General features: G+C 38.0%; 1 protein-coding gene across 18 annotated transcripts in view; it reads right to left on the bottom strand.

Annotated features, from left to right (window-relative positions):
* Nucleotides 1-16,571, bottom strand: part of COL25A1 (collagen type XXV alpha 1 chain) — a 468,462-nt gene that overhangs the window by 172,668 nt on the left and 279,223 nt on the right. For 16 of the 18 annotated variants that reach the window (XM_045470776.1, XM_045470716.1, XM_045470701.1 and 13 more), the window contains exon 5: nt 7,635-7,652. The exons of the other annotated variants lie outside the window; for them this stretch is intronic. In XM_045470776.1, the coding sequence (XP_045326732.1) occupies nt 7,635-7,652 (18 nt within the window). The remainder of the gene's footprint in view (nt 1-7,634; nt 7,653-16,571) is intronic. 18 annotated transcript variants of the gene reach the window in all.

The raw sequence follows: 16,571 nt of genomic DNA, 5'->3' as shown, positions 1-16,571 counted from the left end.
CCTGCTTGAGATTCTCTCTCTCTGCCCCTTCCACCCCCCCCATAAATAAACTTAAAAAAAAAAAGAATAAAGCATTGCTCTGCCCTTGAAGACTAAAAAGCTAGTAATCAAGAGAGAAGGGATGTTTACAAATGACAATAGAAACAGGAAAAAATACAATAGAAGGAGGAAATTAATATTTACTAAGTGCCTGTCATGTACAAAGCACTCCATTAAGAGTTATACATATATGATCTTATTTTAATCCTCACACTATCTGTTGAGATAAGACATTTTAACTCTGCTTTACAGATGGGTGAAATGAGACTGAGAGTGATTGAGTAACTTGCCCAAGGTCATAGTTTACAAGCGAAAAACTAGGGTTTGACCTGAAATCTATCTGGTTTGTTGTCTATGCCCTCTTTAGTGTAAAGCAAAAAAAAAAAAAAAAAAAATCTGTACTCATAAAGTACTGTGGGGATTCAACAAAAGGGAGAGTAGATATCTTGATGGAAGAAGTGGCATGTAAATATGAAAGGTGACCGGGGCACCTGGGTAGCTCAGTCGGGTAAGCGCCTGACTTCGGCTCAGGTCATGATCTCGCAGTTCACAAGTTCGAGACCCACATCGGGCTCTGTGCTGACAGCTCAGTAGCCTGGAGTCTATTTAGGGTTCTGTGCCTCCCTCTCTCTGCCCCTCCCCTGCTCATGCTCACTCTCTCTCTCTCTCTCAAAAATAAATAAACATTTAAAAAATTTAAATATGAAAGGTGATCATAACTGAATGTATGGAAACTGAGTATGGCTAAGAGGTAACTGGGAAACAATTTGAGAAAAGACTATTCTAAGAAAAGACAAATGAAGAAAAACAGATTTGAAGAGAAATAAATAAATAGCTTCATTTGGCTTAGATGAAGCATAGTGTTCAGAGAATGAATGAAAAATTAGTGGGAGATTGGGTTAGAAAAACAGGCCAGATCAAGGGATTGAAATATCAGGCAAGTAACTAGATTTTGTTGGACTCTAAATGGTAATCATGTTGAGATTTAAAGTTTTGGGGTCAGAAGAATGACATCATCAGAACCAAGATGGAAAAACTTTATCCAGCAGATATATATGGGATAATATTGGTTGATGCTATCTATGCTCTGTCCCAACCCTCGCTATCTCTGCTATAGAAACAGGAAAAAGCTGGGGCGCCTGGGTGGCACAGTCGGTTAAGCGTCCGACTTCAGCCAGGTCACGATCTCGCGGTCTGTGAGTTCGAGCCCCGCGTCGGGCTCTGGGCTGATGGCTCGGAGCCTGGAGCCTGTTTCCCATTCTGTGTCTCCCTCTCTCTCTGCCCCTCCCCCGTTCATTTCTGTCTCTCTCTGTCCGAAAAATAAATAAACGTTGAAAAAAAATTAAAAAAAAAAAAAGAAACAGGAAAAAGCTAAATGCTCACTTTACTGACTCGCCTTCCTTGTAGCAATGCTTGACCAGGCAAGCAACAGTCATGTCCTCACAGTGTGCAGAACAGCAATGGGGAAGTCAGGACCAAAAGAAATAGAAATGTGAGGTAGGCAATGAGCTAGAGAGTTGGTTCTGTCAGCCATTACCAATGTCAGACAGAACCAAGGTTCTGTCAGCTCTCAGTGCATAGAGCATGAGTACCATGATTTTCATATCAAGTAGTAGAGAGGGAAGGACAAGGAGGGCCTGGAGTGAAAAGAGTCATGTAGACAGGGAATATAGACATGGGGAGCCAGGAAAGGACTCAGTTATCAGAATAGGACTGCCTGAATCTGGGCAGAAACTCAATTATTAGAAATAAGGCATGGCATCAGGATTACACTCAGACCAATGGGACACCTGCATTTTGGAAAACAGTCTTCTTAACTGCCTCATGTTTAAGGTCCCCACTACATCTGCGGATTACCAGATGTGTAAGTGCAGGGCAGGACTTGCAGGTGGGATTGAACTCGTCCTCAGAATGGCGGGGTGGGTCTGTGAGAATTGACAGAAGTTCAATATTCCCCTTGACTACTAATATTAAAAGAACTGCCAAAAGAACAGAGATTGCCTCTGTCTTGTTCACCACAATTTCACAGCCTTATTGCTGTGCCTTGTACCTAGGAGCTAAATAACTACTTGAGGTATTGACTTACACTGTGTTCATACGAATTAATGAACAAATAGTAGGGTGACCTTCAATAGATTAATTTTGCCCCACCTCCCAAACGATTCTCATGACCTCTAGTTTGAAATGCAAAAACTCATCTGTCTTTTTTAGAATTTCCTTTCCTCCTTTCTTCCCTTACTTAACTCTTGTCACTTGTTATTATTTCTCTTCTTACCCAGCCATTTTTTCCCAGTCTCTGTGCCATTGTTTACTCCATCCCTTTCTTTTTCCTCTCCAAGGATTTGATTTCCTTTGATACAGTGGATTCACAGCAGCATCCTCGCCATTTGTTTCCCTGCCTCTTCTCCCATCTTAACTACAGGTGATAGAATTGCCTTTTTTTTTTTTTCTTTCTAATACCCTTTCACCATCTCATTTTCCATGTGAAGAACCATTTGTTCACCATTTACCATTTAGGTAAGTGCAAAGACTCACCTCTCTTCCCTAAGGCCTATTTTCATATTCAGTTTCATACTCTCACTGCGACAGGGTTCACTGCCGTTTAGCTGTCTAGTGTTTGCAATTTTTCGACAGCATAAGCTAAATCCATGTAAGCCATCTTCAGCTTTAGGAAGATGATGAGAAGAACTCCCTGAAGAATAGACATTTTCCCTTTTTACCACCAGTCTACAAAATAAAACCTCATTAATCTGGAAGTCCTTACTAAACAATGAGTGATACCAAAGAAGCAGAATGGAGCCTCTCACTCTCTAAGGAAGAGATTTGCAGTGAAATATACTGTGAATAAGATGACGTGGGAATGCTCAACCTATGCAGAACACTCTACTGACATAAACATTTGCACATGAGTAACAAGTTACCAATTATAATTCTGTCCAAATACTTTGGTGAACTTTAAAGGATGTGCAGTCTCTCAACTCAAACATCGGCAGCTCTTTTTTTGGAAGTTGGTTATTTGGAAATCTGATTGTATCTTCCCACAGGAATCCTAATAAAATATGGTTTATTTTCTCAGCTCAATTCCCAAAAGCCTATTGCTAATGCACACACACACACACACACACACACACACACAAATTCTTACTGTACACTAGAAACAGGATTAATAATAATGTCTTAATGGAAAATCCACTGTAAGTTGGGATTTGGAATTTTAGAAATGTACCTCTCACAATGCTATCCAGTCAGAAGGGGGTATGAATTTTCAGTGGAGTGGGTAGCCCAGCTAAGAGTCATCCCCTGGGTGACACGGTTATAACTCAGAATGGGTCAGAAACTTGGATTTGAGGACTAGTTAAGGGAATTTGCTTGGAGGAATCTTGTTTAGGTAGCAAACTTTCTTCTCCTTAACTAGTTGCAAAAGGAGATGGGGAGAGAAAGTAAAGAAAAAGTTTTGCGATGTTTATGCTGTTCCCTTTCCCCACAGTTAACAATATGTGCTAAGAAGAAGCCACAGAGATAAGGGAGGAGCAGAATTAGCAAGGAAAGAATGTAGGCACATTAGTTGTATTGAAACATAGATATAAAAAATAAGTTATGGAGAATTTTAGCTCATCCATCTTAAAAAATAAGCGAAATTAAGTAGATATTTCAAGAAAAAATGATTATCATTATAAGTCACAAAAGATGAAGGGAAGAAAAGAGAAGACATATTCCAAATTATTGTTTTAATGTTTATTTATTTTTGAGATAAAGAGTGGGGGAGGGGCAGAGAGAGAGGCAGACAAAGGATCAGAAGTAGACCCTGTGTTGGTGGCAGAGGGCCTGATGCAGGCCTCGAACTCATGAACCATGAGATTATGACCTGAGCCGAAGTCAGGCACTTATCTGACTGAGCCACCCAGGCGCCCCATACCCCAAATTATCCTGTACACATTGTATATACCGTATGTGAATATTATTTTTAGTGAGCCAAAAAAACAGAACAGGAACATTTCAAGAGAAATCTGATCAATTAAAGAAACCTTTCAACCACTTAAAAACCCATTTAAAAATTTCCTAATTTAGATTTTAAATGTACATTGCTTGCTTACTCACTGTATGTACATTATAGATATGTATTAAACAGATTTAGTGCATAGTTTATATAAATTTACTCAAGGAAAAAGTGAAATCATGGTAAGATGGTAATGTAAGATATAATTGTATAAAATACTGTCTCTGTACTGCACATATTGATAATCCCATTTACTACATCCTTTTTAAGTGTTCATATTTATAGATAGATAAAATTTGTTCTTGGACGTAAAAATCTATTTAATTTCTACTTTTTGCAGAAGAAATTTCCCAAGAGTAGATTAGAGGCTGGGAAAGTAGTACATTACAATAAGTAATAGGGAAAATAAAAATACAGATGGAAAGGAGCCAGTGTATAAAAATACACCTATAATTTATAAAAATCTCAGAGCAAATTAAATAATCATTAAGCACTAAATGAAAAACTTCATTAAGAGTTATTTAATTTAAAATCTAAAATTGGAAGTTTCTTTTGAAAATTGTTATGATAAGGAGTAGAGCTAAGAAGTAAGTCAAACTTGTCCTTGGGGACATAGCAACAAAACTCTTTGCCTATTTTTTGTGCCATGGAAAGACAATGTGAGCTATTTCCTGGCTTTGCATTTCCCCTCATACCTATTCTTCCTAAATCTGTGGCTTTCCTTTTGCTGTGACAAGAGGGAGACATTTTGAACAAAATGATCATGTGATTTGAGCGTCCACTGAAGGAAAACTGATAATCAAGATGAAAGAAAACCAGAACAGGTCACCATTTAAAAATGCCAGGGCACCTGGGTGGCTCAGTCGATTTGAGTGTCCGACTTCAGCTCCGGTCATGATCTCAAAGTCTGTGAGTTCTAGCCCCATGTGGAGCTCTGTGCTGACAACTCAGAGTCTGGAGCCTGCTTCAGATTCTGTGTGTCTCTCTCTCTCTCTCTGCCCCTTCCCTACTCGCACTCTCTCTCTCTCTCTCTCTCTCTTTAAAAAAAAAAAAAAAAAAAAACATTAAAAAAATGCCAATTCTATCTTCCTTGAAAGTTTCCAGAATTTTCAAGTACAGGCAGTTGGATAGACCTTACTTTTTTAAGTGCTGTGATATATTTTCAAATCTTGAGGGTACCTGAATGGCTCAGTCGGTTAAGCATCCAACTTGATTTCAAGCAGGTAACAATCTCAAGGTGGTGGGATCAAGCCCCACCCATGTCAGGCTCCAGGCTCAGCTTAGAGTCTGCTTAAGATTCTCTCTCTCTCTCCCTCTGCCCCTCTCCCCCACTCACACACTCTCTCTCTCTTTCTCTCAAAAAATCTTGGTTACAGTGATACATGATGTTCTCCCCATTCTTGGCTTCCTGCGCTGGTTTACCATCTTTCTTCTGTTCATTAACTGTGGCTGCACACTCAAGATTTATTATGATCATGTTCTTCTTCTGATAGCCATTTTCTTTAACATGAACTAATATGCTTTCAATGCTGTCTTTTTGTCCAATTATCCAAGTCCTCACACCTGTGTCTGAATTTTCCCCTCTTTGTTTTGTCTATAGGACTCCTTCACTTGTAGCAACTCTGTTGTAGCAGATGTCGGTGCCAACCTTCACCACTGCCTTTCTCAAAGGCAGTGTAAGGATACAGGACTCACATGTCCCTACGGCTTCCTGCATTCCTCTAGCAGCTGGAGCGTGCTGGACCTTCTGAGACAGGCCAGAAGAGCCAGGGAGTTAACACTCAGCCATGATTCTCAACAGTGAAGGAAGGGAAATTAGTGGATAAATCCATCAATTTCCTGACCTTTCAGTGGGCAATTCTGAGGCAACCTCTACAGTCTCCCACAGCATCCTCAGCAATACATCTGTTTTCTGGTTGTCTTGCTACTCCTGTGTCATTTCCCCCACTCATTCACAATGCTTCCTGGGATTGTCTCCTACATAAATTACTTATACCCAAATCCTTATCTAAAAGACAGCTTTAGGTTAGGTAGAAGTGATCCGGGCTAAGAAAGAGGTCCTGTTAATACTTAAAATGTGTTAAAGATTATAATAACCTCAAAACCAGCACTCCAACTTATTTTATTCTGTTAGCTTGCCTTTTAGTCTTCTCTTGAGAGCTGAGTGCTACAGGGGTATAAGGTTTTTACAGACACACTTGACTTCTGCCCCCAGTTTTATGGTGTCACTCCAGGTGAGTCATGTATCTCTTCTGATTCTGTGTGAGTCTGTGTGTATATATGTGTATATATACATATATATGTATGCACGTATGTGTGTGCATATAACACACACACACACACACACACACACACACACACAAGTAAAATAGTACTTTCCAGGGATGTTGTAGCATTAAATAAAATAAAGCATGCAAAGTACCTTTTACTTTGTCTTCATCCCATTATAATGTAGTAGTTTCAAATTTAGGACATAAGCTACAACTTTCTTTCATGGGCTTTTTTCCCTCCAATAATTGAGCTAACTTAGAAAATAAGAGTGAAAATCACAAATAATGAGAGTATTCTCTGATAGGAACATAAATTAACTGCATGGCAAAGTTTTTCTCATGAAGATATTACAGAATGGACTGCTCTACTAAAGTACGTGGGGTTTTTTGTTTGCTTTGTTTGCTTTGTTTGCTCATAAAAACTATAAATAATATTCTCATGGTCTATTATGACAACTAGCCCACAATACACAATTTGGATATTGAATAACAGAGCTGTCAGGAAAATTGTTTGTGTACAAAACAATCTAAGGCAGAAATAGCATTTGGTATATCAAAGGGAAAGAGTCATAAGAGGAATTCAATAAATAGCTATGTTATGTATGGGTATTATGGTGTTAAAGGTAAAACATTAATAATGGCATTCCCTTCTCGACAGCTTCCTACACACCACAATCAGTATTAATATCAAGTCTATTGTTTTTTTACTGATTCTTCATTTGACAATTCCCGTCTTTTGTACTTTTATCTTCCTACACATTCCTCCCCTTCCTAAAATTTCCTCATTTTCTCCAATATGATTTATAGCTCAAAAGATTTTCTGTTGACTGCATGCACATTTAAATATAAATCATGTCTTCAGCCGTTGGTTTATATTGAAAATGTAGATCGAATTCAATATCTGTGTGTAATGAATCAAAAGTAGCTGGTATGATCACAGTCTAAAAATCAGAGTCTGTGTGGATTTACAGCAACATTATTAGTACATGATTAATCAGTACCTAACGCAAACCAGTTCATACCCAACATTTACTAAGTCATTTTATCTTACATTAAAGTCCTGTGGCACTGTTTCAGATCAGTTAAGAGTTTTGCTTTGTATGATAGTACATTGTTAAACTTGCCATCTGGTCCAACAGCTGATGTGGCTCACACAACCCTGGAGAGGCCCCAGAGCTTTACTCCTGGGAAATATTTGGTCTACTGCGTGGTGTCATGATTACTGGTTCATAGCTTTTTTTAATAGCCTTTGAAACGAATTGCAGAAAAATCTCCACACTGAGGAAATCCTAAATTGAAATTAATTTATTAGGAAAGAATTCACTTACCTGAGGACCAGGTTGGCCCTGAAATTGAAAAGAAAAAAAAAAGAAAAAAGGAAGGCAATTACAAAATTGTTTTTAAAGAGAATAACTTCATAACCAAAACTTAAACTAGTTCCGAAAATCTTTTCCAAATATTTTAATACCTAACTGCTGACGAATTTTACTTTGTGGGTTTAAAAAATCATATTATATCTTAATATTTTTATTGTATGCTATTTATCTAAAATCTTGCTATTATGGTCTATGTTAATTGAAAAATTACTTAAGAGTTTTAGTATGCTCTAGAAAATTGGAGAAAAAGAAGGCAAAAGATGAACTACATTATCATAATGAATGTGGTACTTGAGGGGAGGGCTTCTAGCCCAGACTATTACTATGAGCTACAGGTTCAAAGAGCACAGTGACAAGAAAAAAAGAGGCAGATATTTTTAGAATTCCCTGACTCTTTGGATTTCTCATTGTTTCAATAATACTTTAAGTCAATTTTAAAAATAAACACCTATCTTTTACTCTGTATAATCCAACCTAAGGGCATTATAAAAGAATATGAGAGGTCTTAGGCTCAATTAAAGTGCGTCATAACTCCTCACTCAGTCAATAGATCATGTAACCACGGGACAATCTAATTCAGTTTGAATGTCACTTTCTTGTTGTTTAAGCTGAAAAAAATTTCAAAGCAGCATGACTGTAAATCCTTCTCAAGAAAAATCACCTGTGAATAAAAGTATTGATTATACCTCACCTTCTTAAAATCTCTAATTGGGTTTCATGTAAGATGGGATGAAAGAAAAAGTACACATAGAGTTAGGGAATCTTTAAAAATAAATTAATAAGGTACAATCTCATTGTGCTAGCTGTATGTCACTGGGTATCAATACAGAAAAGCATGGAACTAATAACAAATTTCAGAGAACACTCTCCCTTTCTCTCCCTCTTTCTCTCTTACCCTCTTTCTCTCTCATCCCCTCTCCAGGCTTGGAATTTCTCTAGGCACTTGTTTGCTAACTGGAGATAAAACAAATGACTTTCAAGATCTTTGTCTGAAAACAGGGTTAGCCAGGTTTTATCTAATCAAACCAGGGAAGAGAACTAAACCAGTTACAGTGGATGTTACTCACCCACTCCTGTACCCTAGTGGTGGAGAGGGAAAACAGAAGAACATTCATTTATTCCTTTCTGAGTACCAGGCACTTTTGGATATGCTACTCCATTTATTCCTTATAACTGCGCTGCATTTTACAAATGAAGAAACTGAGGCTCATAGAAATAAGCTAACAGTCGCACAGGCTATAGATGTAAAAGCCAGAATTTAAACCCAAATCTGATTCCAATGTCCATGCATTTTCCACCAGGTCATTCTGCTTTCCAGCAAAGTTTAAACTCTCATTTGTATACAAACTTGCTCAGATCAACAGTGGTATCAGAACATTCTTCAAGTGAGTGGATGCTCTAAACCTCTCAACAACTCCTGCACTACAAGGCACTGTATGAATCTCTGCTTCTAGATACAGACCTAGGACCAGCAGGAACCCAGCCTGTTAACTAATACTTGTACATAAACCAAGTCAACCACGGTTCGCGAGGGTAGTAGGCAACCCTAAAATCAGATCTACACATGGGGAACCTACAAAGGCAGGGCTCTCCACCTACATGTAGATCTTCCCAGATTCATGTAATGGATGAAATTACAATATGTGCTCACTCTCACCTGCACTCTGCCTCTCTGGATGCTTTAAGCTTCTGACCTTTCTGAAGTTTTCAACTAATGCAAACTCAGAAATGTGAACATGCATCCTTTAAAGAACTTCAGAATACATTACATCTTCTACATTTTTTTCCTGAAAACTAAAAGGTAAGATTGTCTAAAATCAGAAATGATTTTTTCAAAAGAGTAACGTTTAGCATCATTGCTGAGATTGTTTGTTTTCTATGATTGTTCTACAGATGACAGACTTTTCCTGTCTATTTTTAAAATGTGGCATTTCTGCCATTACACAGAACAAATGATTTTAATGCAATGTATGCATACATTTATATGTTACTATATACAAATATTCATTGTGTTCTGGATTTTATGTTAGTGGTAGTGAAAAAAAATAAATGACAGTAAAATTTAACAGTGGACTTTGGGGCAGCTGGGTGGTTCAGTCAGTTAAGCGTCTAACTTGACTTCAGCTCAGGTCATGATCTCACTGTTTGTGGGATGAAACCCCACATTGGGCTCTGCACTGTCAGCATGGAGCTTGCTTGGGATTCTCTCTCTCCTCTCTTTCTGTCCCTCCTCACCACTCACGCTTGCTCGCACTCTCTCTCTCAAAAAATAAATAAGTAAACATTTTTTAAAAAGTTGACTTTTACAAAAGCATTGAAAATTATATAGTACCAGGAAACTCAGACGACTCTAATGTATGATAATAAATTTCAAATGCCTATGGCGTGCATGTGTGCATACGTGTATGTATGTGTGAAAAAGAGGGATGGAAGTGGGTTGGTAGATAGGCTTCCCCGAAAATGATGCATATAAAATGGCAAGTTTGATAACTCTCCCTAAGACGTGGATTACACAGTGCAAACCTTACAAATGTTACACAAGATTCCAGGAGGAGCCAAGATGGCGGAACAGCATGGAAGTCTTTTGTGTGTCTCGCGTCTGTGAAATACAGCCAGACCAACACTAACCCATCCTGCACATCTAGAAAATTGATTAGAGGATTAACACAACAATCTGCACAACCTGAACCACAGAATTCAGCAGGTACGCGGCGTGGACAGGTGAACTTGGGGAGCGAGAAGGAGCAGGAAGGGAGGTATTTTTGGGAGCAGAGAGAGGATGGAGACTGGGGGGGTGGAGAATATGGAAAAAGCACCCCTCCCCAAAAGCAGTTGGAGAGAAAGTGGAATATTGGAAACAACCGCAGGGACTAAACTAAAAAGGGAGAAAGGAGAGGGTTTAAATTCCATTAAGACTGTAAACAAGGGGTGCACAAAGTCTGCAGCTCCACAGCTTGATACCTGGCATTGCTCTGGTGGGAAGGGCAAATCCCTAGGAGCAGAGTAGGGTCTGGGAGGTTCTCAGGCCACACAGGGAAAAGAGGTTCCACTGCTGGAAGGACATTTAGTAGAGACTGTTGAAGCCACCTGGTCCCAGCAGACCCCAGAAAGCAGCCACATTCGTTGGTACTGGCACAAGGTCATTAAGGGTGAAGCCTGGTGCCAGATGTGTGTTGTAATTTTCCACAATCCCTGAAAAGCTGCTGCTACACTATCTCATGAACTTTTTCTGGGGCAGGCTGGTACCTAACCGCAGTTTCAGGGCACTGGCAGCAGCAGGGTCCAGCAAGCGTTCCTGGGTACAGCCCACATTCGGCCATTGCTCATTTGGCCATTGCTCTGTGAGACCCTCCCACAGAGGGGTGGAACGGGTCAAAACCGCAGTCCATCAAAAGTAAGGGGTTGGGGAAAACAGCCGCATCTGAGACAAAACTCAGTAGAGAGGTACTGCCTGGGGCCTGGTCACGGAGAGTGAAAAGGCGGGGAGTGGACGAAAGCTGAAGACAGAGGATGGGTGCATGACTCCTGATCCAGGAGAACAGACTGGGTAGCTGGGTGGCGCCATTTTCATCACTCCCATGCACGTGCATATGCACCTACTAGCACCACAACACTCCACCCCAGTAGGCTAGCACCACCATCTAGTGGAGAGCCGAGCCCCGCCCAACTGGGCCGACTTCACTCTTCAAGAACACAAATCTCACCGCCTGCTTAGTTTATGGACTATAAAGTGCTACATAGTCTGACTTCTAGGGGAAAATGAAGTAGTTTCGGTCGTACTTCAATCTGTTAGCAGGTCCATCTATTCAATTTTCTTTCCTTTTTTTTTCTCTTTTACACTTCTTTTCTTTTTCTTGAATACAGAAAGAGAAAACATTCATTTTTATTTTCAATTTTTATTAAAAATATTTTTCTTTAATTTTTATTACTATATTTTTTACTTTTGTGTAAATTTTTTCAAATTCTATTTTACTTCCATCATTTTATTTTAGTCTATTTCAGTATATTCACCTTTTCAAATTTTCAAACGATTTCCTCCTCTTTTTCTTTTTCTCTCTTTTTCATTTGTTTTCTTTTTCTTGAATGCAGAAAGAGAAACACTTCACTTTTACTTTCAATTTGTATTAAAAATATTTTTCCTTAATTTTTTTACTATATTTTTTGCTTTTATGTAATTTTTTTCAAATTCTATTTTACTTCCATCATTTTATTTTAGTCTACTACAGTGTATTCACTTTTTCTAATTTTCAAACGATTTCCTTTTTTCCTTGTTTTAATTTTTTTTCTCTTTTTCGTTTCTTTTCTTTTTCTTGAATACAAAGAAAAAAATCACTTTTATTTTTAATTTTTATTAAAAATATCTTTCTTTAATTTTTTTCTACTATATTCTTTACTTTTTTTCTACTATATTCTTTACTTTTGTGTGTATTTTTTCAAATTCTATTTTACCCCAATCATCTCATTTTAGTCTACTTCAGCGTATTCATTTTTTCAAATTCTCAAACAATTTCCTTTTACTTCTTTTTTCTCCCCACCTTTTTTTCCCTCTAATCTTTCAAACCACTTTTAACACCCAGACCAAAACACACTGAGGATCTAGCATCATCTGTTTGATTTGTGTGTGTGTGTGTGTGTGTTTAATTTTTAATTTTAATATTTAATTTCAATTTTTCTACCTCATTAATTCCTTTTCTCCCTTCAAAATAACAAAATGAAGGAATTCACCCCAAAAGAAAGAGCGTGAAGAAACGACAGCCAGAGATTTAACCAACACAGATACAAGCAATATGTCTGAACCAGAATTTAGAATCACGATAATAAGAATACTAGCTGGAGTCGAAAATAGATTAGAATCCCTTTCTGCAGAGATAAAACAAGTGAAAAATAACCAGAATGAAGTTAAAAATGCTATAACTGAGCTGCAATCACAGATGGATGCACCGGCGGCAAGGATGGACAAGGCAGAACAGAGAATCAGTGATATAAAGGACAAACTCATAGAGAATTATTAAGCAGAAAAAAAGAGGGAGATTAAGGCAAAAGAGCACGATTTAAGAATTAGAGAAATTAGTGACTCATTTAAAAGGAACAATATCAGAATCACAGGGGTCCCAGAAGAGGAAGAGAGAGATATAGGGGTAGAAGGGTTATGTGAGCAAATCATAGCGGAAAAATTTCCTAACCTAGGGAAAGACACAGACATCAAAATCCAGGAAGCACAGAGGACCCCCGTTAGATTCAACAAAAGCCAACCATGAACAAGGCATATCATAGTCAAATTCACAAAATACTCAGGCAAGGAGAGAATCATGAAAGCAGCAAGGGAAAAAAAGTCCCTAACTACAAGGGAAGACAGATCAGGTTTGCAGCAGACCTATCCACAGAAACTTGGCAGGCCAGAAAAGAGTGACAGGATATATTCAGTGTGCTGAATCAGAAAAATATTCAGCCAAGAATTCTTTATCCAGCAAGGCTGTCATTCAAAATAGAAGGAGAGATAAAAAGTTTCTCAGACAAACAAAAATTAAAGGAGTTTTTGACCACTAAACCAGCCCTGCAAGAAATTTTAAAAGGGACTCTCTGAGGGGAGAAAAGATGAAAAAATATATATGTATATAGAAATAAATAAATATGAAAAGCAACAAAGATTAGAAAGGACGAGAGAACACCACCAGAAACTCCAACTCTACAAGCATCATAATGGCAATAAAGTCATATCTTTCAGTACTCACTCGAAATGTCAATGGACTCAATGCTCCAATCAAAAGACATAGGGTAACAGGATGGATAAGAAAGCAAGATCCATCTATATGCTGATTACAAGAGACCCACTTTAGACCTAAAGACCTTCAGACTGAAAATAAGGGGGTGGAGAACCATCTATCATGCTAATAGTCAACAAAAGAAAGCTGGAGTAGCCATACTTATATCAATCTAGACTTTAAAATAAAGACTGTATCAAGAGATGCATAAGGGCATTATATCATAATCAAGGGGTCTATCCACCAAGAAGACCTAACAATTGTAAACATTTATGAGTCAAATGTGAAAGCACCCAAATATATAAATCAATTAGTCACAAACATAAAGAAACTCATCGAGTCTCATCGAGTAGGAGACTTCAACACCCCACTCACAACAATGGACAGATCATCTAATCAAAAAATCAACAAGGAAACTTGGCTTAAAATGACACACTGGACCAGATGGACTTAACAGACATATTCAGAACATTTCATCCTAAAGCAGCAGAATATATATTCTTCTCCAGTGCACATGGAATGTTCTCCAGAATAGACCACATACTCGGACACAAATCATCCCTATGTAAGTATAAAAAGATTGAGATCATACCGTACATATTTTCAGACCACAATGCTATGAAACTTGAAATCCACCACAAGAAAAAATTTGGAAAGGTAACAAATACTTAGACAGTTAAGAACATCCTACTAAAGAATGAATGGGCTAACCAAGAAGTTAAAGAGGAAATTTAAAAGTATATGGAAGTCAATGAAAATGATAACACCACAACCCAAAACCTCTGGGATACAGCAAAGGCGGTCATAAGAGGAAAGTATATAGCAATCCAGGCCTTCCTAAAGAAGGAAGAAAGGTTGTATCTCAGATACACAACCTAACCTTACTCCTTAAGGAGCTGGAAAAAGAACAGGAAATAAAACCCAAAACCAGCAGAAGACAGGAAATAATAAAGATTAGAGCAGAAATTAATGCTATTGAAACCAAAAAACAAGTAGAACAGATCAATGAAACCAGAAGCTGATTCTATGAAAGAATTAACACAATTGATAAACCACTAGCCAGTTTGATCAAAAAGAAAAAGGAAAGGACCCAACTAAATAAAATCAAGAAGGAAAGAGGAATGATCACAACCAACACAGCAGAAATACAAACAATAATAAGAGAATATAATGAGCAATTATATGCCAATAAAATGGGCAATCTGGAAGAAATGGACAAATTCCTAGAAACATAGACACTACCAAAACTGAAACAGGAAGAAAGAGAAAATTTGAACAGACCCATAACCAGTAAGGAAATCAAATTAGTAATCAAAAATCTGCCAAAAAACAAGAGTCCAGGGCCAGATGGTTTTCCAGGGGAATTCTACCAAACATTTAAGGAAGAGTTAACACCTATTCTCTCGAAACTGTTCCAAAAAAATAGAAATGGAAGGAAAACTTCCAGACTCTTTCTATGAAGCCAGCATTATCTTGATTCCAAAACCAGATAGAGACCCCACTAAAAAGGAGAACTACAGACCAATTTTCCTGATGAACATGGATGCAAACATCCTCAACAAGATATTAGCCAACCAGCTCCAAAAACACATTAAAAAAATTATTCACCATGACCAAGTGGGATTTATACCTGGGATGCAGGGCTGGTTCAATATGCGCAAAACAATTAACATGATTCATTACATCAGTAAAAGAAAGGACAAGAACCATATGATCCTCTCAATAGATGCAGAGAAAGCATTTGACAAAATACAGCATCCTTTCTTGATAAAAACCCTCAAGAAAGTAGTGATAGAAGGAGCATACCTCAAGATCATAAAAGCCATATATGAACGACCCAACGCTAATATCATCCTCAATGGGGAAAACCTGAGAGCTTTCCCCCTAAGGTCAGGAACAAGACAGGGATGTCCACTCTTGTCACTGTTATTCAACATAGTATTGAAAGTCTTAGCCTTGGCAATCAGACAACACAAAGAAATAAAAGGCATCCAAATCAGCCAGGAGGAGGTCAAACTTTCACTCTTCACGGATGACATGATACTGTATATGGAAAACCCTAAAGATTCCACCAAAAAACTGCTAGAATTGATTCATGAATTCAGCAAAGTTGCAGGATATAAAATCAATGCACAGAAATTGGTTGCATTCCTATACACCAAGAATGAAGCAACAGAAAGAGAAATCAAGGAATCGATCCCATTTACAGTTGCACAAAAAACCATAAAATACCAAGGAATAAATCTAACCAAACAGGTGAAAAATCTATACACTGAAAATTATAGAAACCTGATGAAAAAAATTGAAGAAGACACAAAGAACTGGAAAAAGATTCCATGTTCCTGGATAAGAAGAACAAATATTGTGAAAATGTCGATACTACCCAAAGCAATCTACATACATATTCAACATGATCCCTATCAAAGTAACACCAGCATTCTTCACAGAGCTAGTACAAATAACCCTAAAATTTGTATGGAACCAGAAAAGACCCTGAATAGCCAAAACAATCTTGAAAAAGAAAACCAAAGCAGGAGGCATCACAATCCCAGACTTCAAGCTATACTACAAAGCGGTAATCATCAAGACAGTATGGTACTGGCACAAGAACAGACACTCAGATCAATGGAACAGAATAGAGAACCCAGAAATGGACCCACAAACATATGGCCAACTAATCTTTGACAAAGCAGGAAAGAATATCCAACAGAATAAAGACAGTCTCTTCAGCAAGTGGTGCTGGGAAAACTGGACAGCGACATGCAGAAGAATGAACCTGGACCACTTTCTTACACCATACACAAAAATAAACTCAAAATGGATGAAAGACCTCAATGTAAGACAGGAAGCCATCAAAATCCTCGAGGAGAAAGCAGGCAAAAACCTCTTTGATCTTGCCTGCAGCAACTTCTTACTCAACATGTCTCTGGAGGCAAGGGAAACAAAAGCAAAAATGAACTACTGGGACGTCATCAAGATAAAAAGCTTCTGCACAGTGAAGGAAACAATCAGCAAAACTAAAAGGCAACTGACATAATGGGAGAAGATATCTGCAAACATATCAGATAAAGGGTTAGTATCCAAAATCTATAAAGAACTTATCAAACTCAACACCCAAAAAACAAAG

Source organism: Leopardus geoffroyi, chromosome B1 (genome assembly GCF_018350155.1).
Source record: "Leopardus geoffroyi isolate Oge1 chromosome B1, O.geoffroyi_Oge1_pat1.0, whole genome shotgun sequence".
NCBI classification, from domain to species: Eukaryota; Metazoa; Chordata; class Mammalia; order Carnivora; family Felidae; genus Leopardus; species Leopardus geoffroyi.
This window is presented reverse-complemented; position numbering and strand designations above follow the sequence as displayed.